Below are 26148 nucleotides of genomic sequence, written 5' to 3'. Positions count from 1 at the left end.
CACCAACAGGCTGGACAGCACATGTACATGTTCATGTGGTGTCAGAACATAAAACAGCTTATAACTCAATGGGACGTGACAACATTTCCAGGCAGCTGTTGCCTAGCACCACCATAACAGTGCAACGCAATGCAGGAAATATGGGGGGTGGGGTGTGGATGAGACCTCCAGATAGACTGCAGATTGCAGAACAGGGACTAAAGCTTAATTCATACTCAGTCGACAAGTGACAACCGACATTTAGCATTTATACTTCAGCAAAGTGTCTGATCACCTCCATGGGACTGTAACTAGCCAACGTGCGGCTGATTGATCCATGGCAACGAACGTGCCTTCTATCTATCTATCCAATCACAGCTGTGCGACGAAAGTGACGGCGTCTGCAACATTAGAAAGTTTGGTAGGTGCAAGACACCCCTGTCCGACACAAAAAAGTGTCGACAGTGACGTCATTTCTGTCTGTCGACACTTTCAAAAGTGTCGTACGACAAAGTATAAATTGGCTTTTAGAATCTCCATGTATTGGTGTATGGGACTTCGTTGTAGTGTGGGGAGTTAGGAGGAACCACACTAAGGCCTAGTGGACAGATTGTGCAGGTTCTAGACCCCCTCATGCATGTTTGTGACACAAGAGGTTAATTCCACAGTGCAGTGAAATGAGGGTCTGGTTTAGCTCAGAAAGATGGGGGTCGCTTTCCTCTCTGCAAGGCTTGAACAGGACTAGTGGGATTGCAACAGGATTTGTGGTATAACGTTTAGCTTTAGTCTTTAGGTCCCTCCTGAGTAAAGTAAAGTATCAAAGTGCCCTCCCCTTCTTGGTGTCTTAACATGTTTTATACCAATGTACCTTAAGGGGGAGACACTGTGATATGCCTCTGCAAAGTGTAGCGCCACTGGACTGCGTTGGTGATTTGTCCTCATGTTGCTCCTGTGTTCTGCAATCGGGGTCTTAAGGGGCCTCGTTGTTTTTTTGCTACATAAACTAGACCGAAGGGACATGTTAGGAGGTAGATTGATAGTGACGTTGATACATTATTACTCAGGAAGGAAAGTTTGTATATATACACACTACAAACAATGCATCCAAAAGGTTTGAACCAAGAGGATGAAATCAGACATTTGCTATGAAGGGTAGGGTTCTGGGCTAGCCATATACTGTAGGCTCCTGTTGATGGGTTGTTGATATTAGTATAGGAGCTTTTCTATGTGTTGTGCATTATTAATGAAAGTTATTGATGCCTAAGAAGATACACAATTCTGTTTAATATTAATGTTTAATGCAAAAGTTGAGGTTTTTTTATACTTCTTGATGTTGATGTATTTGATAACCTATATTTGATAACCTACCTTAACACTGTGATTTGTGTGTGTGTGTGTTTGTGTGTGTGTGTGTGTGTGTGTGTGTGTGTGTGAAACACAGTGTTAAGGTAGGTTATCAATATATATCTCAATATATATGATGTGTACAGTATATTTATAATTATGTAGACATTTAGCGCCTTAACCACAGTCCATGCTCAATTGTACCTACCTGTATAGCAATTAACCAATCAGCGGTACAGGGAACGAACTGAGCAGCCCCACCCATAGGTGCCTGGGTCTAGAGTACACAGCAGGGCTGGACTGGGACAAAAAATCGGCCCTGGCATTTTTGGCCCAGACCGGCCCACCACAATCGGTCGGACACCACCCACCAGTACGAAATCCTTGCGGCCCCTTTAAATATGCAATACCACCGTACTATTTCCCCAAACCACTACAAAGATGAGTAAGTTCCGTGGACAAGTGTACCAGTGCAAATGGACGAGTGTACTCACTCACTCTTGACTCCCTGGTGGTCAGACGTGGCCGTGGAGTACACGATCTCCATACTCAAGTAACAGTTACAGTAAGTAACAAGAAATTGTCAAAGAAAAAGCTCTGATAGAAGTCAAAGTATAATTTCAAATTATGTATTAAATTATTATTATTATTATTCAAATGTAAGTATAGAAATATGTACAAAGTATACAAGTAACTCAAAATGTTGCCTGTGAACTCCACTGGGCTGAAAAGATCTCCTCCTCAAACAAGGCAACCTTTAAAAGAGTGAGAGGGAGAGACAAAGAGAGAAAGGTGAGAATGATAATTGATGGAGTTAAATGATCACAGTACTGGTCCAGTATCTTCAATTGAGAACAATGTAGAGAGATAATTGCATGTATTTGATACTTACTTAGTAATAAAGGCTGCATGGCCCTCTGGATACCCTCAACAATAATGGCATCTCCTGAGAGAGAGAGAGAGAAAGAGAGAGATAGAGAGAGAGAGGGGGGGAGAGAGAGAGAGAGAGAGAGAGGGAGAGATGAGACATGATCAATGATAAGTCATACATGATTAAATGACAGATTCAGATGATCAGAGTTGTATGAATTGTATACTTACTTACTGGAAAAAGGCTGCATGGACCCCTGAATACCCTCATCAACAATGGCATCCTGAGTGAGAAAGAGGGAGGAAGAGAGATGAGACACGATAAGTGAGATAAACTATAGATTCAGATAGTAACAATATCTTCTAGAAAATGTAAGCAGTTGCATAGATTGTAAACTCACTACTTACATAAAAAAGGATGCCTGTGAAGTCCACTCCAGTTAAAAGTGCAAAAAAAAAAGCAAAGTGCTTCTTTTCAAACAAATGAGGGCAACCTTTGATAGAGAGAGAGGGAGAAAAGGGGAGACAGAGAGAAAGGTGAGACTGAGACATTATAATTGATTGAGTTGATCACAGTACTGTTAATAACATGATCATAATACATTTATCTTTACTGGAAAAGGCTGCATGACCCTCTGGATACTCTCAACAATAATATCCTGACAGAGAGAGAGGGGGGGGGGGGGTGAGAGAGAGATGAGACATGATCAATGATCATTTTTAAATTATAAATGATTAAATGACAGATTCTAGAAAATATAAAAACATAGTTGCATGTATTGTATACTTACTTAGTGGAAAAGGCTGCATGGCCCTCTGAATACCCTCATCAACAATGGACAATGAACCACACAAGTTAGGGCCAGGCATCCTTTGAGAGACAGGGGAGGGGGGGTAATAATGAGTCACATGATCACACTATCTTCAGTCTAAAAAGCTGCTACATTATTATGAATAATTTTATAATAATAACAACAATTTCATATCAACTTACTATAAGTTTCCTCAGTAGCTCACTCTTCTCTGACACTTTGTCAATGACAGTGTCTGTGTCCAAAGCAACAAGGACGTCTTTTTCAGTGGCCATCAACATGAAGGCTTCCAATTTGCTGGCAGACAGGCTGCTCCTCAGTCTGCTTTTGATATATTTCAGTGTTGAGAATGATCGCTCACAGGCCACCTGGGTTATTGACGGTGTTTGCAAGAACTTGTACGCAAGTCCAAGCAGGTGATATGCATCTGTGAGCACGTTGAATCTCTGGAGAATTTGATAGCAGCACAGTGGGCACTCTTTGCAGGAGGCACAGCTTTTGTTGATGATTTCCATGTCCTCTTCCTTTCCATGGGGTCCATCCTCCACTGTCCTGGTCACATATTCATCCAGTGGTGATGCCTTCAGCTTGTCCCACTGGCCTGCTAAGCTTTTCAGCTCTGACTAATAAATGGCTAGGGTTAATTTTGGACCATGGCCACACACAGCTAACCTTAGCCTGCTCCTCTTTTTCTTCGAAGATATAACGTTAAGTAGCCCAGCAGCAGCAACACTGCTAGGCTAGGCCAGAATAGATAACGTTAGTAATAGCACTAGTGCTAATTGCCAAGCTAACGTGCTAACGTTAGCACTACTAGTACTGACGTTATCTGGCTGGCCTAGACAAACAGTGTTAACGCTAGCTAGCTCAAACGTAGCTAGCTACGACCCGATTTGCTTGGCAGGGAGGTGGGTAGCTAGATAATGCTAGCTAGCTGTACCTAGCTAATGCTAGCTGGCGCTAGCCAGCAGATAGCCGTCACCCATATTCATATTTAGCTATAGCTTTTTTAGCTTTCAGCTATATTTCCTTACCGTTTCAACTACACACTCCTCCTGCTCACTCTGTCCTTCCTCGGCCCTGTCATGTCTCTGTCCCTCCTCGGCTTCCCTGTCCTGCTCTCGGCCACCATGGCCACCAGCCACCTCTCCTTCAAGTTCGTGTTCAACATGGTGTTGCTGCACAACGTCGGCTGAGGCTGTAGACGTTGAAGCAGCCCCTGGCGCAAACATATCAGTAATTTTTGCACATGTTGCAGCATCCGCCTCAAGACTTTTAATCTTTTTAGCTCGTAATTTCTCTGCGCCCCCCTTGCGCTTTGGTTTACTATACTTGTCCTTATCCATCTTTCTCCATCCATTGACTTTTGGCTCTCTAACGGCCCACGCAAATGACACCTGAAACTAACAGAGGGAGGGGTGGGGCCTACATATGATTGGGCCAGCCCAGTGTCAGTATAGAAAATGGAACAATGGGCCGCTGTCCCTGATCTATGGGCCATTCGTTAGCCCCCAAAGAAAAAATATTTTTTTTTTTTTTTTTTAGATCGGCCCACAAGTAGGTCTGGCCCACCGGGCATTTGCCCGGTACGCCACATGGCCAGTCCAGCCCTGGACAGTATATGTGTATATATATATATAAATATACTGTATACTCTAGAGGTGTTCTGACCTGATGAAGATCCGCTGGGATTGAAACGTTGATTTATAAAGAAGTCTTTTAACTACAGCCAGTGTGCGGATTCTTACCTAAAAACTCTGACTTATTTTTAACCCAGCACCCATTGCCTGATGTGAATATTATATATCTCTTAATTATGTTTAGTTTTGTTAGGAATGATAGATAGGCCTAACTGATAGTTTGACTGCTGCAGCACTGGTGCACAATAGCACTAGCCTGGGTCCAAACGTTCGAATCCGCCCACTCCACCGAAGTTGACTGATTCTCAGTCTAGTGTTGCTACATGAAACTCTCAGAGTAATAAAATGATCGTTCCAATGAGTGCCAAGGGTTCTAACGATTAGCCAATCAACAGGAGGGCAGGACTGTCTTAAACTGTTGTTGAGTGTTATCAAGCTCTGCTTTGGGACAATGTGACACCCGTATTATTTGAGAGGAGGACAATTGGTAGTAGTTGGTAGTATTAGTAATAAAGTAATACGGGTAATACGAGTAAGGCGATACGTTGGTCTCTAGTGATTGGTTTGAGTGAAAGCTGTCTTGACATTCTGTCTGATATCAGGCTACCATATATTGTAGTGACTCAAGTACATATTTTTATGTGACTGACCCATTTTGTATTTAACTGTGTGAATTATTTGTCCTGCATTGAGTTCACAGAAAAAAACACCTGTTGGGATTAGCGATCAGGTGAGGTTTTCAGGCGATGCCACAAAAGTCTATAATCAGCACTAGCCTACCAAACCCAGGGGCATACAGTATGAATCATGATATGATGAGGCTAATGCCAATTACGTTTACATAAGTTTGGAGTTGTTTTAGCAGTCTCAGTCTGTTGGTGGCAACTGTGGTGCATTATATAGCTGCCAGTAGTCTCATATCAGAGCATTGTCTTGCACATCCCTCAGTGGAAAATCCTAACAGCCAGCAAGTGCAATCCTTTAATTTTGGAGGACTTCCAAACCACGGTTGTCCCAATGTCAACAAAACATCTCCGTCAGTCCAGACTGGGGATGTGTCTGCAGTCCGTGGCCATTGGATGATTTTGAGGATTTGCATAGTGGTCATTCTGTCTGTCTCTCTGTCCTCCGTTTATCTCTTGGTTACAGCCTGGCAGAAGGTTCATGGTACAAGAGGAAGGTCTCTATCCCAGGGTTCATAAAGGCCTGTCATTCCATTTAGCATGGCTACTATTAAAGAAGGAGTCGCCAATGGGTACACAGCACTGATACACGCCAGACATTTTACCTGAAATACTTTTAAACTTTAACTAAACTGTGACCTCCCTTGCAAAAACAAAAGGAGTTAGGAGTGATAACTCAATCATGCTGTTGTTTTTTTTTGCTGACCATTCAAAATTCAATATCCGGACTGACAGGTCGTTATCCTCAAGAGATCCTGCAGAAATGGGGAGGGAGAAACGGAGAGCGAGGTAGAGAGAATCCTGCCCCAGGTTTGTGACATCATCCTCACCACTGCTCCACTCCAGACCAAGCAAGGCTGAGCGTCTGGTTCTCATTTAAGACTCTTTTCTTTCTCTTTTTTTTCCCCTTCCCCTCTTCCTATCGTTTTTTTCCCTCTCAGGAGAAAGTGGGAGGAGGAGGAGGAGAAGTGTGGCAGCGCTCCAGGATTCGGGGAGTTGGTCGGTCTCAGCCCTACAGTCTGAGCCACAGCTCTTTTGGTGAGCAACCGGGAGGGTGTCTTGCTTTCTGTGCTTCAGTAGCGTTCCCCCTTCACTCCGACTCTCTCCTTCTCTGTCTTCCTCTGCACCATCTCTCCCAGCCCCTCCATCTCCTCACCCCCAGCCCCGCCGCGCTCCTCTGCCTTCCCTCGGGAGGAGCAGGAGACGCCAGCAGCACTTGAGGGGAAGCACCAGGAGGATAATGACCTAAAGGCCTTCTTTTGCTACATTTTTGCTTTTTCAACCAAACTTTGTGGAATACAACTTTTTCAGCTCAGGGTAAGTGGTGAACCCACTTGGAATGTTTCAAATGGTAGTTTTAGAGTTACTGGTGTGGTTTTGACACGTTTTCATAATTAGATCAAGCTTCAATAACTAATTTAACACAGCAATTGTTTTCTTTGACTTTAACTTTGTATGAGGACATTATGTTCCCCATAGCAAGACTTCCCATTTCAACATGCGAGTCTGTGATTGTGTGCCATAATCATGGTTTTTCTGTTTCATCAGAAACATAGTCTTCTGACATGTTCAGTTTTCACTCATGTATGTGGGACCAGCGTGTGTGTGACAGCAGGGCGAGGTCTATACTTAGAGGGTGAGAGGGGAGGAAGGGTTGGGGGGGTGAGGGTTAGGGGGGTGAGCCGCAGCGGTCAGAGATGCTGCGCGCCAGAGCGAGGGAACTGGAGGGAAATGCAGACTTGTGCGCGCTCTTGCTTTCCACACCAAATAATTGCCTTTTGATCTTTAAGGAAATGCCATCATATCAGATGGCGCCACTCCTGTGTCGTCAGTTTCCTATGTATCTATTTGTATTTTTTGCATCAGGCCGAAGTTGTGAACATAGAAGGCCCTGCACTCCAAAGAGCAGGGCAGACATGCTCTCCTCAGCAGATGTGGATGGAGCGTGACATCCACCAGATGTCTCAATCCCACTGGGATAGACATAAGAGATATTTAGACGATGTTAACTAAACACCTATTTTGCATTCAGTCAAACAAAAACATTAATTAAACAGCTTGCCCTCCAGAAAGCTGCAGAATAAGGTGTACCGGATGTACTTTGAATAGGTTTTTTCAGTCCATCTGTTTGTAATTATACTGTTAAAAAATAAATAAATAATAATTTAAGCAAAGGAACATGCAACATGAATGTTGGCATTGGGAAACCTGCAGAGTCAAGCTGATCCAGCATCCAAAGTTCTGTCCTCACAGCCGAGGACAGAGCACCACAGGCTGAGCAGAGGTGGAGTGGGGAGGTGTTTCCAGCACAGAAACAGCTTTTAACCACACCCTCTGGAGCGAATGCGAGGGTGGAAAGTGTGAAGAGAGAGAGAGAGAGAGAGAGAGAGAGAGAGGGAGAGAAAAGAGCGTTTTCCACACTAGCGTCCAGATGGACCAGGCTGGACCCGGGGGGGAGTTTGGACCTGAGACTGGGAGAAAACCAGGTGTCGGCCATTAATCTTTAGCCTCACCTCCAACCTTGTCCAACTGGAGACGGTGGAATTCCACTCTGCCATCATTTGTCATGTTTTATGGTATGCAGGGCGAAATTATCAGAAACTACAGTGATTGTACTCATCTGTGTCAACACACTATTGAAATTGTTAATTAATAGTGGACATTGATAGTCAGAAAAGGCTTCCTTACATTGTGGGCTACTTTGCCCACAGCGCTTTCATGGTCTTGACATGACCATCCCAATGATGGCAGTGGTGCAAGATGCAAAATATGTAAGCAAGAATTATCTCCTTCAAATTCGATACTTCTGTATCTTTCAAAATAGAAATGATATACTGAAATTACTGTACCCCCCCCCAGCCAAGCTGTTCGGAAGCTCTCAACCGGAGTCACATTGGCAGAGAAACACCAGGAAAATTCTCAAGTGAAGGAGTTGCCAGCGCTTTATTGCTCCTCTGTGTTCTCCAGAAACTCTGTTTTTCCATAGAAGAGCACATGTGACATTTTGTACTGTAAGTTTGGAGTTGTTTTGTAAATGCATTGCAACTTTGGGAGCTGTTGTCAATTGTGAATAAGGCAAGACTCCATCATGTGTCGTCTATCACAGTGCCTCCGAGGCCACAGGCCCGTCTGGCTCCATAGGGAATGTGCCCTGCAGATGAGAGGACGATGGATAGTCCAGTTAAAAGAGGACGGTGAGGCAGGCCAGGTTTACACAGCTGGTCTGTGTCAGCCTGTCTGACACCTAGCAGACGTGTGTCCCAGCACATCAGCCTGGCTGCAGGTGACTGCTATTGGTCAAAATAGTCATATGACTGAGAAGTTGCTACCATTTGACACCTAAGTAAAGTGAAAAGTATAAGTCAATAAGAAAACGCTGAATATAATTGATGGCAGGACTTACCTTTTATGAAAGAGAGGGGGATCTGTTAATTGTCAGTTGGGGGGAGTTCTTAAATGTCACGTTTGGTGACTAAGATTCACTATTATGTAAACTGTAATGATGAATTAGCCTACTGCACAAGTGCTGCTAAGTAGCTCAAATGTATTTATCATTCACCATGTATAATTGAGTAGCTGTGCTGGTTGCCTCATTTGTGTTCAATATTATTCTCTCAGGAACAAGGTACCTAAGGTGGGTAAGTTTGAGGTCGCTGCCATCAATCATATTCAGTGATTGACTTATACTTTTCACTTTACTTTGGTGTAAATACTGTACCTTCTCAGTCATATGACTATTTTTGACCAATAGCAGTGACCAGGGGGAGGGGTCACCTGTGGCCAGCCTGATGCGCTCGGACACAGATCTGCGTGTGTCAGACAGTGTGACACAGACCATCTGTCTAAACCTGGCCTGCCTCAACTCTTTTAATTTGACCATTCATCCTCCTCTCATCTGCCGTGCATACGGTATGTCTCTGGTACCAGATGGGCCTGTAACCTAGGAGGCCCCGTGGTAGACTACACATGATGGAGTCTTACTGATAAGCACAATTGACGGTAACTTTGTCCTTATTTGTTTGGATTCGTATTGAAAAATGGCCTTAATTATTTGATCAGGTTCCATAAGTGTCATTGTCTGCTAAGATTTTGGGACTTAGGACTACAGTACATCTCATGAGAGAGATATAGTTGGATCTGTCAGTTGTCCGTTCGGCTGTTGATTGTACTACTGTAAGTGTGTGGTGTGCATATTAGATTAAAACTTTGATGATTGGTGTGTGTAATGACAACTTGATTTGTGTTCAGAACTTCTGGTTTGTGGTTTAGTGTTGGAGCAAGAGAGTGGGTCTGTATGGCTTGTATTAGTACAGTTACTGTTTGGCTATAGGCAGGGCTTAAATGTTAGTCACTGAGATGAGACTTGGTCTGTATTTCATCTGGCTCATAGTGTGTGTGTGTGTGTGTGTGTGTGTGTGTGTGTGTGTGTGTGTGTGTGTGTGTGTGTGTGCGCGTGCGTGTGCATGTGTGTGTGGGGTCTTTGCCAGAGAGTGACTAGAATGTGAGGTCCACAAGTAATGGAACTCCTTCATAAGCAGTGAGCCACACCTTAGCCACCGTGCAAAGTACTGTAGATTCACTGTCTACGAAACAGGTAACAGTCCATTGTAAATACTTGCCTCACTTTCAAACGAGCACAGCTCTGTATTCACACCACAGTAATGTTGGGAGGGCTCACAGACAGAATAAAGGCTATGTTGAAGCAGTGTTTAGGTGACTGGATGACCAGGAGTTGCAGGTGATTTCAGGCTAGGCACAGTATTGAACAGATGTCGATGCGTTCATGCATTGTCATAGAGCTCGATCATTTCAACTAGCAAAAGGACTAATGACATCAAACCTTTATTGAGCAGGTTCTTTCATAACTGTATAGTGTAGGTACAGTATATGAACTGATCATCTTTCCGGTGTACCATCATCAACCGTCATTCACTTTTGGGGAGTTACTGTGATTGTCAGGTGTGAGAGGGCAGTGTTTTACTGTTTTCAGCGTGTCTCTTGTCTGTAAAACCTGCAGTAATCAGGGCTCATCATAGTTGTCTTTGTCCATTAAAAGGTTCTATTGCGGTATTGGTTGATGGACCAAACACATCCCCCACACAATTTATAGCAACTGGATCAAATCACAAGTTAATTTGAGGAATCTCTTAAACAGGAGTGTATTCACACATTGGTTTGTGTATGAGCTTCAAGACAATGGAGAAAACTTAATGTTGTTTTCACTACACCCACTCTATATTTTTTTTATATTTAACTTGCTGAGATGCCCTCATTCTGGCTTGTGTTGGCACTGTAAGAGCGTAGCCTAGACTGAGCATTTGCCCTGTTTTTCCTCTGTGGCGAAGAGTGAAGTAGTGATGACATGATGACATGTTGGTCAGCCTGGTGGCATCTAGTGAGGATTGGTTTTCGAGTGACCCTTAAATGACATAGGCTACACATGTCTGGATTATCCAGAGATGGCAATTGCATTCAGTGTGTGGACTGGAGGTGTATAGGAGATTAGAGGAGCAGGCCTACATGCTTTGTGATTTTAACTGAATAGGTGGCATAGACAGCACCTGCATGCTGTGCATTGGACTGAAACTGGTTGGGCCCATTTGTAGCATGCAATATATAGTAATCACTGTTAAATCCCTAAGCAGCATGACCACTATGGATGGGTTTGGAGGAAATCAGTATATATTTATCTGCAGCCTATTTGAACATTGATATTGCACTTTTTGTGACACAAATACTGTCAGCTTATATTATCTTATCCAAAGTTGAATAGTCTCCACCACTTCCCTTCACAGCGAGGAGCATTCTTCTTGTCTCTGTTCAGTGCATGTGTCCATTCGGTGTCCAAACACTGAAGATAAATGCACAGTTTTTGATGTGACTACTGTACCACTTGTGACTGCTAGGCTACGTTCTTGTGTGCACAGTGGGGTCTGGATAAACAGAAAGCTAAGCACAGTATACACAAGTCACCCAGGCTTTACTCAACGCTGGCACTGTTGCATTTAATACGACGCCAGGCTGGTGTTTATGCTCCATTATTGCCGGGTATTGTGGGTGGCTTCAATTCAAACGCTGTTGAGCGAGGCTTTTCCATCTCTGTGAAAGAGTCTTTTAGCCTCTTTCTCTCCAGGGCCAGAATTTAACTTCATTTAAATAGGATTTAGCAGGATATTTGGTGGGATCTGATGGAAACTGGATCCAGACCCAGATTGGGAACTGGCTGCATTGGGGTTTCAGTGTCTGTTGTAGGGCCAGATTTACTGCCATTTGTACTTTTTTGACATTTATACTGTAATGACTTAGTGCAACTTGATCCCACTTCATAAAATCACATTGGAAGTCTTTGATTTCCTTCTCTCTCGGGTCAGCTGTGTACATTTTAATTCATCCACTTTCCAGCAATGATTCAGAAATCTTAATTAACTGTTTTAATACCAGTTTGAATAAACAGCCCAGCTTCAGTTCTCCTTGTGAAGAGTACAGAGTTATGACCTTATGTAGACATGAGAGAGCAGGAGCACGTTTACAGCCTATGTCCCTAGTACAGTACAACACTGATGTACCACTGGCCACCACAAGGGGGCACTGAGACTCATGTGTTTGAGTGCAGATCAGTAAAAGGTTAGAATGACCCTCCATCTTTCAACATGGAACTCCTGAAAGTTCCCTGAACATGTTTCAAATGTACTCAAGGACCCTATTGGAAAGTAGCCATCCTCCTTACTTTGTATTAAAATGATTAGGCCTAATATATTTGTCCTTTGTGACTCTTATCCTCTTCACACTCAAATGTTTCTTACCGTTAGTTGTGGAGAGAACTGCCATTCAAACTGTGTCTTGGCTAAAGGGGCAGCCAGCATTCTGTATGAAAGCACTAGCAGCTGGTAAAAATGAGCCCCCCCTGGGACTCAGCCGCTGGGCATTGGCCTTGTTAGCTCACCATCATTAGGTTAATGGGAAACTTTCCCAGCCATTGGCCATGTAAGACTGCCCAAGCGGTTTTAATGTTTTGAATCCCTCTTTTTAGTTAGTTGATAATGTTTATTTGTTGCTGCAAAAATTCCACCTAATTTCAGAAAAACACTGTTGCCAGTATTTCAAAAAAAAAAAGGATTTTTTTTTTTAAGAGAGTTCATTTACAGTCAAAGGGGGGGTGATACTGGGTATTGTAGGACACAAAACCACCAAGTCAGAATACAGGTATGTTAGCCTATGTCCGTAATACGACTATAGAATTATAACTCAATTCTTGAGGTCAGGATAGCTCATGGATGTGCTTTGGAGTGTAGCCCTCATGTAAGTGACTCTGCTGGCCTACTTTTTAAGACAGCATCAATGTGGAGACTAATTGGTCTATAACAAGAGCTCTGTCAGTCTGGTGCTAAACCTGGGACTCTCTGGGGGATCCATTGTCTGGCCAGTAACTCAGCTTTATAGCTTGCTAGTGATACTTCACTTGAATTTTGATGGTGTGTGCATGTGTGTGAGAGAGAGAGTTTGAGTTGCTCATCTATATTCTAAGTGGTGTGTATGACCATTGAAGACAATTTCATACAGGTAGGTAGCCTCTGAGAGTATCAGGATTAAGATCCTGAGATTAGCTATTTTGGCCTCTGCAAGTGATGGACACTGGACACTTTTTCCTAGGTACTTTTTTTTTTATATATATATTTTATTTTTTATTAAATCAACACTAGAGCATGTGACCTTTTTCAATACTTTTCCATGGACATTGCTTAAGGACACAATAAGGGAAAAGCTGACTAAAACAGAAAACCCCACTGTGAAACTGGGTCCAACACCCATCTAAACAATATTTAGAAAATGGAAAATCCACCCTTTGCTAACAGTATATAATTGCTAATGCAGACTGGCTGTTTTAACAGGTGGTTTTCATTCCACCTCTATAAAATGAAGAAGAAAGGCTACTATACCATTCTTTCTCAGCATCGGCCATCATGTTACTGTTGGACAGAAAGAGATTCAAGACTCCTTTATTTGTTTGATCCATTATACCAGTATAAGGGAGTCAAATTCTTATGTTCTAGCTCCTCAGCCTTGCAGTAATAACAAATTAATAATACGATATTAATATAGTAATAAAAATAGTAATAAAAGCAGTACAAAACGAAACAATAGATAAATATGGTGTGTGTAAAGTGTATGGTGTGTGAAAGTGCAAATGTGCATTGTTTGCATGTTGATGTGGTGTGTATGCACAGTCTGAGTGTGCCTGTGTGTGTATGTGAGTGTGCATGTGAGTGTGTGTGTGTGTGTGTGTGTCCCTGGGTCCAGAGTGGGCGGTAGCATGCTACACATGAGGTCTTTAAAGGATTAACATGGTAATTCAATATAACACTTTCCAGATATCTTTAGGCAACAACAAAACAAATGTGTTGAACTATTTCAGAATTCATCCATAAAAATTATTTTAAAATATGTTTTTATAGGTCTGAATCTGCCACTCAAAAAGTTCACTCACTCAAAACTGGGCGTGATTCATCACAACTGATTGACAGTTCTCTGAGCAAATGACCAACTGGAATCATTATGATTGACAGGCGTGTGCCCCGTTACCATAGCTACCACCGCTCCGAGCTAAACAACACAAGAGCTAGATCGCGCAACAGCCAGATCAATAGCCATTTTTCTAGCTGCTAACCAGGGGCATTTACAAAGTCCTTAATATTATATTAACCCCCAAACATTATAAAGATACATGCTACCTAACAGGCCGTATCCTCGAATTTGCATTAGGCCAATTTGGGAAAAGTACGATAAAGGTATAACGACGGCACGTCTCCCCCACGACACAGAGGAAAAGCACCCTGCAGCCGGCCACGCAAGCTTGGAGGCTTGGGCTATAGACCGGCTCACACGCTTGCGTTTGATGCGTCAACTTTGACGGATGCCATTCACTTTCAATGGCCGCAGCCGAATGGCATTCTGGTTCCGTTGTTGTCCCGGTGCGTTGCGTTGCCTGCGTTGCTAGCGTCGAAAGTTAAAACATTTTCAACTTTCAGATGCGTTGCCGGAGCTGCCGACCAATCAGATGTCTTGACGGAGAAAGACGTCATCGCAAGGCGGGATTTCACATTTTTCGATACCAAGATGGAGGACAATCGCTGTTTGAATTGTTTGTTTTCAGGATAGGATGTACCCAATACCTGCGGGCACCACGTTCACGTTGCCTCAACCACAATGCATAAACGATCGCCACACGTTCGACCAGATTAGCATCCATGACGGCACTAAACGAAAAGCCGGGTGGGTTTTCAAAATAGTTCGCGCTAGCAGGTTCGGAGAATATACTCGGCTGTTGCGAGCGCAGTTTTGGACAATGTGATTGGTTGTTGTTGCGTGCGGCAGACACGCCTTCCGCCATCCGTCAAAGTTGACGCATCAAACGCAAGCGTGTGAGTCCCTAGTTCTATTTCGTGGAGCTCCGCCCCACAGGGCTAGCTCCTATTGGCTAGCGAAACCCAGCTAGCTACATTGACTGAAGAAAAAAACATACACGCACCTGTGTCCAACCAGGTCCGGTGCACCACTGTATAAGCGGGCTACGCCCGCACATCTGCTCCTTCGAAATTTTCAGCTCGCATTGCTACTGGAGAAGATAAGAAGATGTCTACTCAGCGGACCCAAGCGGAACTGGCGGCGTCCCTAGATGACCCCCTGCCGGTGCCGATGGATCCGCCGGATCGTTTCTGTGTCTGCGGCTCCCGCTACAGCGACGTGGGACACCACCTCTGCTTCCGCTGTCTGGGGCCGCAGCACGCCAGAGCGGGTCTGGCTCCGTCCCCCGCCTGCGAGATCTGCGCCCTCCTGGACCCCATGGAGAGGATGCTCCGGGCGCATTTCTTCGCTCCGCCGCCGCTGGAGACTGAAGGTCTGGTCCAGCTGGTCGGCGAGGACATCGGCGCGCCCCCGCAACAACCGGCGGCCCCGATTACCTCCCTCGCGCCTACGGATGATGAGGAAGAGCTCTCCGAGGCAGACGAGGTTCTCTCTGCGTCGGAAGCCACTACGGCTAGTGGCGCCTCCTTCCCGGGGCGGGGTTCATTCGATCGCGACCTGCCCCGGCTGCTGGAGAGAGCCGCGCATCACCTCGGTATCTCCGTCCCGGAGGTTGCTGCGACTACGGGGCTCCCACTGTGGAGCTCCGTCTGCTACGGGCGTCCCTCTCAGCCTGCTCCTCGTCTCCTGCCGGCTATGCCTGACCTGGAGGCGTTCGTCGAGGCTGAATGGGAGCGGCCGTTGGCCATCAGAGGTCCGCTTCGCCAGTTCAGCAGAGCTACGAGGGTAACCGGCTGGACTGACGTAGCAGCTATCGGCTCTCCTCCTCTGGAACCCGACATTGCAGCGGTCCTGGTGCCTGGTTCCTCCGCCTGGGGCTCGGCCAGGAAGCCTCTCATGCCGGACGTCAAGGACAAGACAACCCTGTCCTTGGCCGACAAAGGTTTTTCTCTGGCCGCGCAGGCCGTGGCTGCCTCCTCCTCCATTGCTATGCTGGCCATTTACATCGGCCAGCTAGCTACGGAGCAAACCCCCCCCTCTATGGATGAAGACAGGAGAGCGGAGATGTCCGAAGCCGCCGGAGCCGTTGCTCAGCTTGTGAGAATCTCCGCCTCCTGTCTGGGTGGAGTGATGGCCACGTCGGTGGTGCAGCAGCGCCACCTATGGCTCTCCCTGACTCGTCTGCGCGAGGAAAACAAGAGTGTCCTCCTCAACTCACCGGTCAGTAGGGAGGGGTTGTTTGGGGCGGCTGTGTCTAACATCCTGGAGCAGTGTCGCAGCCAGGAGCAGGACCGGCTCCTCCTCGCTCGCCACCTCGCTGCTCCGGGGGAGCGCAGTGTGCCGGCACGTCCGCGTGCTCCGGCTGATGCTGCCGCGACTGGGAGCAAGCGCCGGCGGACACACAAGGCTAAACAACCTGCCACGGGGTCCCGCCCCGCTACGGCCCATGGACCGGTTCGCCCGGGCTCCTGGACTGCGCACGCGGCTCCTCCCCCGCGACCTCCCCCTGCCTACCCCGCCCAGGGTGCCGGGACCGGTCCGGCGTCTTCAAGCGCGCCCACCGCTCCGCCTCCGGCTTGGGGTAGGAAGAGGCGCACCTATTGACGGTGCGTGGAGATGCGTGACTGTGTTGTGCCCACACCACGCTCTGTTAAGAGCGGCGGTGAGCAAGTTTCCCTGCTCAATAAAGCAAACACGATGCAACGTTATCAAGCTGGTTGTAATGTGCAGTCCGCATCTCCTCCCTTTTCAACTACTGTAATGTTCTCGGCTAGAGCCGCTGGGTCTTCTGTGAAAGAGTCAGAATTGACCACGGCAGGTCTCGCCGCAGCTGGTAGACCGGCTCGAGCCGCGGAGTCTTTTCCTGCTAAAGCAGACGTGACTCACGCGGGGCTCGCCGGCTCAGCTGATGTGATGTATTCGGCTAGAGCCACCGGGTCTTCCGTGAAAAAGTCGGAATTGACCATGGCAGGTCTCGCCGCAGCTGGTAAACCGACTCGAGCCGCGGAGTCTTTTCCTGCAAAGAGAGCAGACGTGACGTGCGCAGCTCTCGCCGGTTCAGCGAATGTAATATATTCGGCTAGAGCCGCCGGGTCCTCTGTGAGAAAGTCAGATTTGACCACGGCAGGTCTCGCCGCCCCTGTTCTAAACAGACCGTTTGGGTTTTTAACAGAGGGGAGGTGTGCGCCCAGGCCAAGTGCTATGGCTGTACTGCCCTGTTCGGAGTTTTCTCGGGACCGACCGCTGGCGGGGTTTAGCGGCGAAAAAGATGCGCTAGACCCCCAGACGGCGTTCGTTCATTCGGGCCGAGCTTTCGAGCCTCTCCCTGTGTGTTCGACAGGTAGAGAGTTTTCACGCTCACCGGTCAGTGAGAATACTTCCGTGTTTACTGCCTCGGCTGGCTATTTAACACTGCCCGCCTCTCATGTCCCGTCTAGTCGGTCTGCGAAAGACGGCACCTTGACAGATCATGCAAATGAGAAGGCGGGGCTTCCCGCATTGCAACACTCCGCCGTTTTCTCTCAATGGGATGAGCACCGGCGGCTTGTTAGCAATGCGGACGGTGTCGGCTCACTTCCTCTTTTTGTGAATGAAGTGCTTCTTGACAGGAATGCCATTCATCCTCGCGCTGTTCAGGGACATGGAACTTCCAATGGGGATTTTTCATCTCCCTTTCGAGGGTGGCCCGCCTTGGGCCAGGACAGCAGAGTTTCTCAGCTGTCCGGTGGCGGTCAGGGCCAAATTGAACTATGGCAGGTTCCTCGATCTGTTCCCGCGATCTCCGGCACAACCTCTTTCCAACCGCTTCACAGTCTGGCAGGAGAGATGTCTCCTGGACAGCTGGTTGCAGCGTGTTCTACGGGAAGGGTATCTCATTCAGTTTTGTTGCCCCCCACCGCCCTTCACGGGCGTAGTGGAGACAGTGATACCGCGTCCCGCTCAGGCTGCCGCTCTGTCAGCAGAGATTGCAGAACTGATGGCGAAGGGAGCGGTAACTGTGGTCCCGTTAGGCCAGAGGGACGAGGGATTTTATTCCCGCTACTTCCTCGTGCCAAAGAAGACGGGGGGCGTGAGGCCGATTTTGGACCTCCGCCTTTTCAACAAAACGGTGGCGAATCTGAAGTTCCATATGCTTACGGTGCGACAAATGCTGGAGGCATTCCTTCCCGGCGATTTTTGCACCAGCATAGACCTCAAGGACGCTTACTTCCACATACCGATAGCTCATCGGCATCGGAAGTTTTTGCGTTTCGCCTACCTGGGTGTGGCGTACGAATATACCAGACTCCCGTTTGGATATGCGCTCGCCCCCAGAACCTTCTCCAATTGTGTGGAGGCGGCGTTGAGGCCACTGCGCCGGCAGGGCATCAGGATCCTGGCATACCTGGACGACCTGCTGGTACTGGCTCCGTCGCCTTTGTTGGCTCTGATGCATACCGCCACGGTGGTGCGACATCTCACCGACCTGGGGTTTGCAATCAACTGGGAGAAGAGTGCTCTGTGGCCGGCCCGTCAGATTGTTTACCTAGGTATCAATCTGGACACGAGCGCCATGAGAGCACGGCTATCCGATTCAAGGAGGGAAACACTGGAGAAGAGTCTCAGTGTTTGCCGTCCTTCTCGAAAGATCGCAGTTCTGTCGATCATGCGCCTTCTGGGTCTCATGGCAGCCGCCCATGTGGTAGTGTCACTGGGCCTTCTTCACATGAGGTGCGTGCAGAGATGGTTCGCGCGGCTTCGTCTGGACCCTGTGAGGCACAGACGGCGCCTTGTGCGGATGCCGGGGTCGTTGTCAGCAGACCTCGACTATTGGAGGGACCGGCGCGTAATAGCGCACGGTGTTCCAATAGGCAGGGTGTCGGCTCACGTCGCTGTCTTCACAGACGCGTCTCTAAGCGGCTGGGGTGGTACATGTCTGTCCCAGGCCGTAGGTGGTTTGTGGGCCGTCGGAGAACGGCGCCACATCAACCTCCTGGAGTTGGAGACGGTGCTACTGGCATTGCGCCACTTTGTACACCTGGTACAGGGGCGCGATGTGCTGGTGCGGTCAGACAACCAGACCACAGTAGCTTACATCAACCGACAAGGGGGAGTCCGCTCGCCAGCGCTTCACCGTCTGGCGGTAACGCTGTGGCGATGGGCTCATGTCAATCTCCGGTCACTGACAGCGCGGCACATTGCCGGCCGTCTGAACGTCGGGGCGGACCTGATGTCTCGGGGCGGGCCTCACCCGGACGAGTGGAGCCTACATCCTCAGATAGTGGCTCAGCTCTGGACCCGGTTCGGCAGAGCAGGGGTGGATCTCTTTGCTTCGAGAGAGAACGCGAAGTGTCCCCTCTGGTTCTCTCTGAGACAGCAGGACCAGCCTCCGCTGGGCGTGGATGCGTTCGCGCATGCCCCCTGGCCGGGGGCGCTGCTGTATGCTTTCCCGCCGATGGGGCTGATTTTACCATTGTTGGCCAGGGTGCGGTCAGAGGGTGCATCAGTGATACTGATAGCGCCGGACCGCCACTGGGCGAGATGGTATGCAGAAGTGATGGCCATGACTACTGTAGAACCGTGGCACATCCCTCATTGGCCGAACGCTCTGTCCCAGGCGGAGGGCTCAATTTGCGCACCTCCAGTCTTGGGACGGCCGCTGGTGGCCTGGCTCTTGAACGGCGGAGATTGTCTGATAGGGGACTCTCTCCGGCCGTGATCTGTACAATTCAGAGCGCGCGCGCGGCTTCCACTGCCTTGGTTTACTCTGGCAAATGGGCTGCTTTTGCGCGTTGGTGTGAGGAAAGGGACTTCGCTCCCGAGTCATGCTCGGTCGAGGCGATTTTGGAATTCCTTCAGCACCTGATGGATCATGGTGGCGGTTTGGCAGCATCCACTATCAAGGTGTATGCGTGTGCTATTTCCGCATGCCATGAGGGGTTCGCCAAAACTACGGTTTTCGGGCATCCCCTGGTTAAACGCTTCCTGGCCGGCACGCGCCGTCTTCGCCCTGTGCGTAAGGCTGCGGCGCCGCCTTGGGATTTGCTCTTGGTTCTGGATGCGCTATGTAAAGCGCCGTTCGAACCAATGGAGCGGATATCTCTCAAGTGGCTATCGATTAAGACCGCGCTGCTCCTTGCTCTGACGTCGGGCAAGCGGGTCAGTGATCTGAGGGCGTTGACAGTTTTTCTCATCACGGGTGATGGGAGCAAAGCTGTGTTGCGCACGGATCCATCTTTCGTTCCGAAGGTGGTCCGGGGCGCCTATAGGGCACGGGATTTGGAGCTGGGAGCCTTCTATCCTCCGCCTCATGCGAGCGAGGAAGAGGCCCGCCTGCATTTGTTGTGTCCTGTGCGTGCGTTGACGTGTTACGTCCAGCGCACGGCTGCGGTCCGCACCACCCCCCAGTTGTTGGTTTGCCACGGCCCAGGGAAGGTGGGTTCTCCGTTGTCGAAACAGCGTCTCTCCCATTGGATCTGTGAGGGCATCGCCCAGTCTTACGTGACTGCGGGTCGTCCTCTGCCTGGTGCTGTTCGGGCACACTCCACAAGGGGTGTGGCCACGTCAGTTGCCCTGTTCAATGGTGTGTCAGTGGAGGACATCTGTGCGGCGGCGACTTGGTCGTCCCCGTCTCCTTTTGTCCGTTATTACCTTTTATCCATGTCCTCTGTCTCTGTGGCGTCATCTGTGCTAAACACAGCCGCCGGTGCGAGCCAGCGTTAGACAGGATTTTTCATGTAGGTGTTCGGCTCGAGTCGCCGGGTCTTCTGTGAAAGAGTCAGAATTGACCATGGCAAGTCTCGCCGCTACTGGAGAACCGGTTTGAGCCGCGGGGTCTTTTCCTGCTAGGAAAGCAGACGTGACTCACTCAGGTCTCACCGGTTCAGCTAAGGTAGGAGCAGGCCCGTCTAGTGACGTTCCGTTCCTGTTTATGTGTGAGGCTGGGACGGGCTTGTTACGGAGTAACCGCTTTGGTCCAGCTCTCGCCCCACGTACCTCTCCTTGCCCTCGGCTGTGATAGACTGAGTGTGGCGGGGTGGGGCCAGTGCTTGGGTCGGATCAACTGTTAGTATGGTCTCGCCTTGGAGCCCTGGCTTGTGTCCTGACTGGTTCCCTTACTGGGGCCAGCAAGAGTGTATGGTGCGGTCGTGTAGCTCCGCTTATGCCAATAGGAGCTAGCCCTGTGGGGCGGAGCTCCACGAAATAGAACGATGGTTACGTATTGTAACCCTAGTTCTATGAGTGGAGCGGAGCCCCACAGGGAACAGACTTGCTGACCCCGCAGTCTGCTCGCTGAAAATTTCGGTTAGGAGCAGATGTGCGGGCGTAGCCCGCTTATACAGTGGTGCACCGGACCTGGTTGGACACAGGTGCGTGTATGTTTTTTTCTTCAGTCAATGTAGCTAGCTGGGTTTCGCTAGCCAATAGGAGCTAGCCCTGTGGGGCTCCGCTCCACTCATAGAACTAGGGTTACAATACGTAACCATCGCTTTCAGCCAGCTACGAACAGTAGCTATAGACCTAGTTAGTCAAATAATTGCAACTGTGGGTCTTACCAGAAGACAGATCATTTGCGCTGTGAAACCGACATAAAATCCGCATTGTTCACCAGTCTAACGTTATTTATCTTAGTAGGTGTCCAACAAAGCCAGTTGAACACTGAAACGTGTTCTGGGAACATCTGTCAGTTGTGGTGATATAAAGGAATTGAGTGGAATACCACTGCAATAACTGATTATTAGTCAGATCAATTAAATCATTATAGCTTGTTTCATATACAAAGGCAACACAATGTGCGCTTTACAGAAAGGGGGAGAGGATGTAGCCTACATGTAGCCTACTTATCCTACCCCGAATTATGTGGGAGACTGCATGCGTTTGGAGAGATAGCGGGCCGTGCACCACGACTCCGTGAGCGCAGCGGTCAAGGGGGATAGCCTACTCCGGAGTCTGGAGGTCATGCAGTCAATAGATCTCGTTTTGAATGTTATTGTAATGCCCTCTGGTTCTAATAGAATATATCTACTGGAGCTGTTTAATCCCAAAATGCGCAATGCTTCCTGAAGTTGGGTCGGATCGAGGTGCTGGGATGATCAACATTATGTGGAGCAGATGCCACAGTGATGATAAGGCTTACACAACTTTCAGAATGTTTTGCAGAATTACAATTATTTGGAGTTGTAAATTATGAAAGGAACATAATAACTTGACTTAATATCTTCACCTCCACCCACCCTGAAATGTAGTCATAATTTTAGCACATACAAGACCTTAGGACAAACGATTCAGTACACAGGTGTGTTTGATCAAGTTAAGATCTCAATGTGAGAATAAATAAATGACAAAAACCCGCACGGGTGCTGTAGGACTACGTCTTTATTTTCCGAGGTAATTGTTGCGCATACAACATGACATTAAATTAAGACATAGGCTACTTTCTCATAAAACAGGGCGGTGTTGTAACATTTATAATATCATTAGGTGACATTGGCTGCAACCTGTCCTCCAGGACCTGCACACCTCCAGAGCCCTGAAGCGCGGGACCTTGACCTCCCGAGTCCCAGTATTGGAAATGTAGTGATCGGCTACAAGAAAAGGGGACAAATTATAAAAGCGATTAGTAATAGCATCGATATTTTGCATATGCAAAACAGCATAAATTACAACAATAGGCTATTTATCAGTAAGTCTAAATTATATCGAATTAAGTTTGAGCGAGAGATAATCGGGAGATTCTTGTGGAGACAAACTGACTTATATCCACCTTTGACTTCGTAACTTTGCCTATTGTATTGGCCTATACAACAAAGCACGCTCACAACAGTTATGGTAGGCTATCGCTTCGGAAACCTTACAGCACAGTTTGCACCTGGTGCAAGTAGATTTGATGCCAGGGAAGAGTACAGCATGGTGCGCTGTGTTTCTGCCAGGGAAGAGTACAGTATGGGGCGCTGTGTTTCTGCCAGGGAAGAGTACAGTATGGTGCCAGGGAAGAGTACAGTATGGTGCCAGGGAAGAGTACAGTATGGGGCGCTGTGTTTCTGCCAGGGAAGAGTACAGTATGGTGCCAGGGAAGAGTACAGTATGGTGCACTGTGTTTCTGCCATTGCACTGGAGGGCTAACGTTACCAAAAGCAAATGCATTGAGAGCTAACGTTAGCATGCTAGGATAATTAACACAGCTAGATGACATTCCAAACATTAGGCTAGCTAACATCAACATGCTGGATAAAGACAGATAGCTAGCTGGATCAGACAGCTTTTTAAAAACTGTTGCCAATTACAGCTAACGGTTATGGTTCGTTTATCTACCATTAGCTAGGTTGGCTACCCTACTAACACACGCAGGTTGCGCGAACGTTCGACATACGGCCGCTATAGGTGACGATTCGTGTGCGCCGCGTGCGGAAATTACGCGGCCATTTACGGAAACGCGAGATCTGCCGTTTCGTAGACGCTACGTAAGAACGACACGTCATTCCGAAGTTGCGGCCGCGTGCAAAGAACGCACGTGATCACGTGGGCAGGAACCTCCGTCATAAACTCACCTGGCTGACACTAGATTTACAGGTATTTATATGACTTGGTCTGCACGTCTTTTTCGCACGGTGCAAATATGGTCACTTACTGACCACTGGCTATATTTAGCATTTGCAGTACCACTGGCTATATTTAGCATTTACCAGTACAAAAACGAATTAATGCTATATGGGGATATAGCAGCAAGCATTATGATACAAACCAATATAAGACTGAACAGTTTAGAACATTTTATTACACAAAGTACATTACAAATTAAAAGTATACATATTTACAAGGATGAGGTTTACGGTCTGTCACATTACGCATAGCCAGAAAAGCAAAAAAAAGCATGTACAAGCTCTGGCTAGCAACCCATTATCTGACAATTGCAAAAGTTCTAAAAACAAAAATGAAACAGTGCGCATTCTGTGGCAGGCAGACCGGGAACAGACCGTTGTATCCCACACAAAAAAGGTTAAAATTTACAAAAACTATTTACAAAAAAGGCATCCATCCTGGCAGGCTGGAAAAGCAGGTTTAGGGAGACGGGCTGGGGGTCCCACATCTGAATCGAGGGTCTGGGCAGAAGAGGTCATCCTCATCTGAATACTCCACTGTGGTCAGGGCTGGAGCTGCGGTCAGGGGCTGGGCTGGGGAGGTCAGCTGGGCTGGAGCAGATGCCTAAGGACATAATGAAATGGCTGTAAAAGCAAGTCGCATACGTTCATTGGAAGCGTGCCATGTCACTGGATACGAGAAAATTAACTGCCTGACATCACATACCTTTTTGCATCGAGCAGGGGCATGTTTCAGCATCTCCTGCAGCTGGGCAGACACCTCCGTCACAGTGGTGCTTGGCTTACAGGCCATAACTGCACCTTTTAACCAAAAAGGGAATGGTTTCAATGCACATGGCATGAAGCAAAGACAATGTATTATTTTGCGAAAATATGAACAATCCCTTACGTAATATGACATTGTAGAGGGTCATATTCTTCAGTGGCTTCTTCCCCCTCTTCCCATGGACGCTGTAGACACACCACACTCTGTGTATGGCAATGGCTGACAGCACCCGCCGGACCACATCTGGCAGATCTTTGCCGCCAATGGAACTCAGATATCGTGTCTGCAAAACATAAAGACAATCATTTACTTTTACATTTCCTTAACACTTCTCTGCAAAAATAAGGAACAAAGTTCTGCCCTGAAGTTACTCACCATCTTCCTTTGATGATCCTTGTCCTTCAGCTGCTCCTCCAAGACCAGCAGCTCCTCCTCCGTTTTAGCAGGGTGCAGGTCATCCAGTACTGCTCCCCGATAGCTGTCTGCAGACTCGCCGGACAGTCTCTGCTCCAGCCTCATCATTGTCTGTGCCATCTCCCTCAGACTCTGCATGACGCTGGAGAACTGCTGACACATCATCCTCTGGAAGTCTGGATATTAAACACAGATGTGGCTATAAGTAATTGTACGGTCCCATAATGGATATTCAGCTCAAAGTACATCCCTACATGCAGCATGAAGTAGTTCACAAAATTCAGCATACCAGCATCTGCAGAGCTTGATGGCAACCCTGCTGGAGCTGTTGGTCTCACAGGCGATGGCATCAGAGAACTACCTGAAAACCAGAGGATAAAGGGATGAGCAGGAAACTATGGTGCTGGCGGCGTAGTGATTCTGGCATAAGGGGAAGAATCAACTCGACATGAGACATGTCAGACCCTAACACCCCGGTCTGGCCGGGGTGCTAATCGCTGATGCATGCTGCTCGTGCCTGGACGTCTGAAGGGCTGAAGGGCCTGGGCTCACAGCGCCTTGGCTCAAAGGACCCGGGCGATGAACATCTACTGCCGAGTAGTGAGATGTGAGATGAGCGAATTAGTGAACTGAGTACATGAGTCTTCCGAAAGTCCTGAGTTAACTGTAAGTGTGCAAATATGCATAGACATTTCACCAACACAAACATGCATGGATACCTGCATTGATAACTGGCAGAGCAGGCCTTCCGGCTCTGGCACCTGGCATAGCTGGTCTGGTCTGAGTTCTGCCGACCGGCTGCCTGGGCACTGGAACATATAGTAGAGGTAAATTAGCTCAGATTAGTCAACTCAAGTAGTACTCTTTTGGGACTGTTGAATGCACTTTATTATATTACCTTCGTCACTGGAGTCATAGCGCGTGTTGCGCTGTCTCTTCCTTGTGTCTTGGGAGTTAATCCATTGATGACTGCTGCTCAAACACCTTCGCCAAGGCACTGGCTACTTCATAATGCTCTGTGTGTTCCTCAGCAGAGACAGAGGTTGTCATGGCTCCTCTTGATGTGCTTGTGGAGGTAGATCTGGGAGGTATAGGAGAATGGGCACTCAGAGCAGGAGAACACCCAAGTCTTGCACAACTGTAACATCACAGCTAGGAGAGCGAATGAGAGAGACCATTAAAAAGGATTATCTCACCTGTAGTACAAGTTCAAATATAGAGTGATTATACGTCATTGTAAATGAGAGCTTACTCTCAATTGATTCACGAGGTTAAATAAAGATTGAATGAATATGTAGCTAGTGGGGGGTTACAACCACAAAACTGTGGAGAGAGAATGAGACACTTGGTTCTCTCCTCTACTGGTGTTCATGGCCATGGCCACACACCTGGAATACTCCAACCCTGATTTAAAGGCATAAAAGTGGGGAACACATTCTTGAGACGGTTCCTAAAACTGGAGGGAAAAAAAACGGGAAAATGATCTTCCCTCTCCTCATCACTCACTTCTGCATGGGGCTGAGCTCTACCCTGTCAGCA

The 26148-nt window shown here is 47.8% G+C and overlaps 1 protein-coding gene across 2 annotated transcripts; it reads right to left on the bottom strand.

Annotated features, from left to right (window-relative positions):
• Window positions 1-23659: 23659 nt before the first annotated feature.
• Window positions 23660-25389, bottom strand: LOC311320102 (uncharacterized protein). Of its 2 annotated transcripts, XM_084451764.1 has the most exons (6): window positions 25329-25389; window positions 24899-25199; window positions 24571-24785; window positions 24319-24478; window positions 24136-24230; window positions 23660-24033 (listed from the first exon to the last, which is right to left on the bottom strand). In XM_084451764.1, exons 2-6 carry the CDS (start codon window positions 24957-24959, stop codon window positions 23890-23892), a joined length of 675 nt encoding a protein of 224 aa, XP_084307890.1. In that variant the 5' UTR covers window positions 24960-25199; window positions 25329-25389; the 3' UTR covers window positions 23660-23889. The 2 variants fall into 2 exon arrangements, with proteins under 2 accessions (XP_084307890.1, XP_084307889.1); XM_084451763.1 differs by having other exon boundaries at window positions 24899-25373.
• Between the last annotated feature and the right edge of the window lie 759 nt (window positions 25390-26148).

The sequence above is a fragment of the Borostomias antarcticus genome, assembly GCF_949987555.1.
Source record: "Borostomias antarcticus genome assembly, chromosome: 17".
In the NCBI taxonomy this organism is placed as follows: domain Eukaryota; kingdom Metazoa; phylum Chordata; class Actinopteri; order Stomiiformes; family Stomiidae; genus Borostomias; species Borostomias antarcticus.
The sequence above is the reverse complement of the archived record's forward strand: the minus strand, read 5'-3'. Positions and strand labels throughout refer to the sequence as shown.

Bases quoted from the DNA above. Each gene is read 5' to 3' on its own strand.
- LOC311320102 (XM_084451764.1), bottom strand. From the start codon at position 24,959: ATGCCATCGCCTGTGAGACCAACAGCTCCAGCAGGGTTGCCATCAAGC. The intron at 24,786-24,898 runs GTATGCTGAATT...TTTAATATCCAG, and splicing joins ATCAAGCTCTGCAGATGCTG to ACTTCCAGAGGATGATGTGT. The intron at 24,034-24,135 runs GTATGTGATGTC...TTATGTCCTTAG, and splicing joins CCCCTGCTCGATGCAAAAAG to GCATCTGCTCCAGCCCAGCT.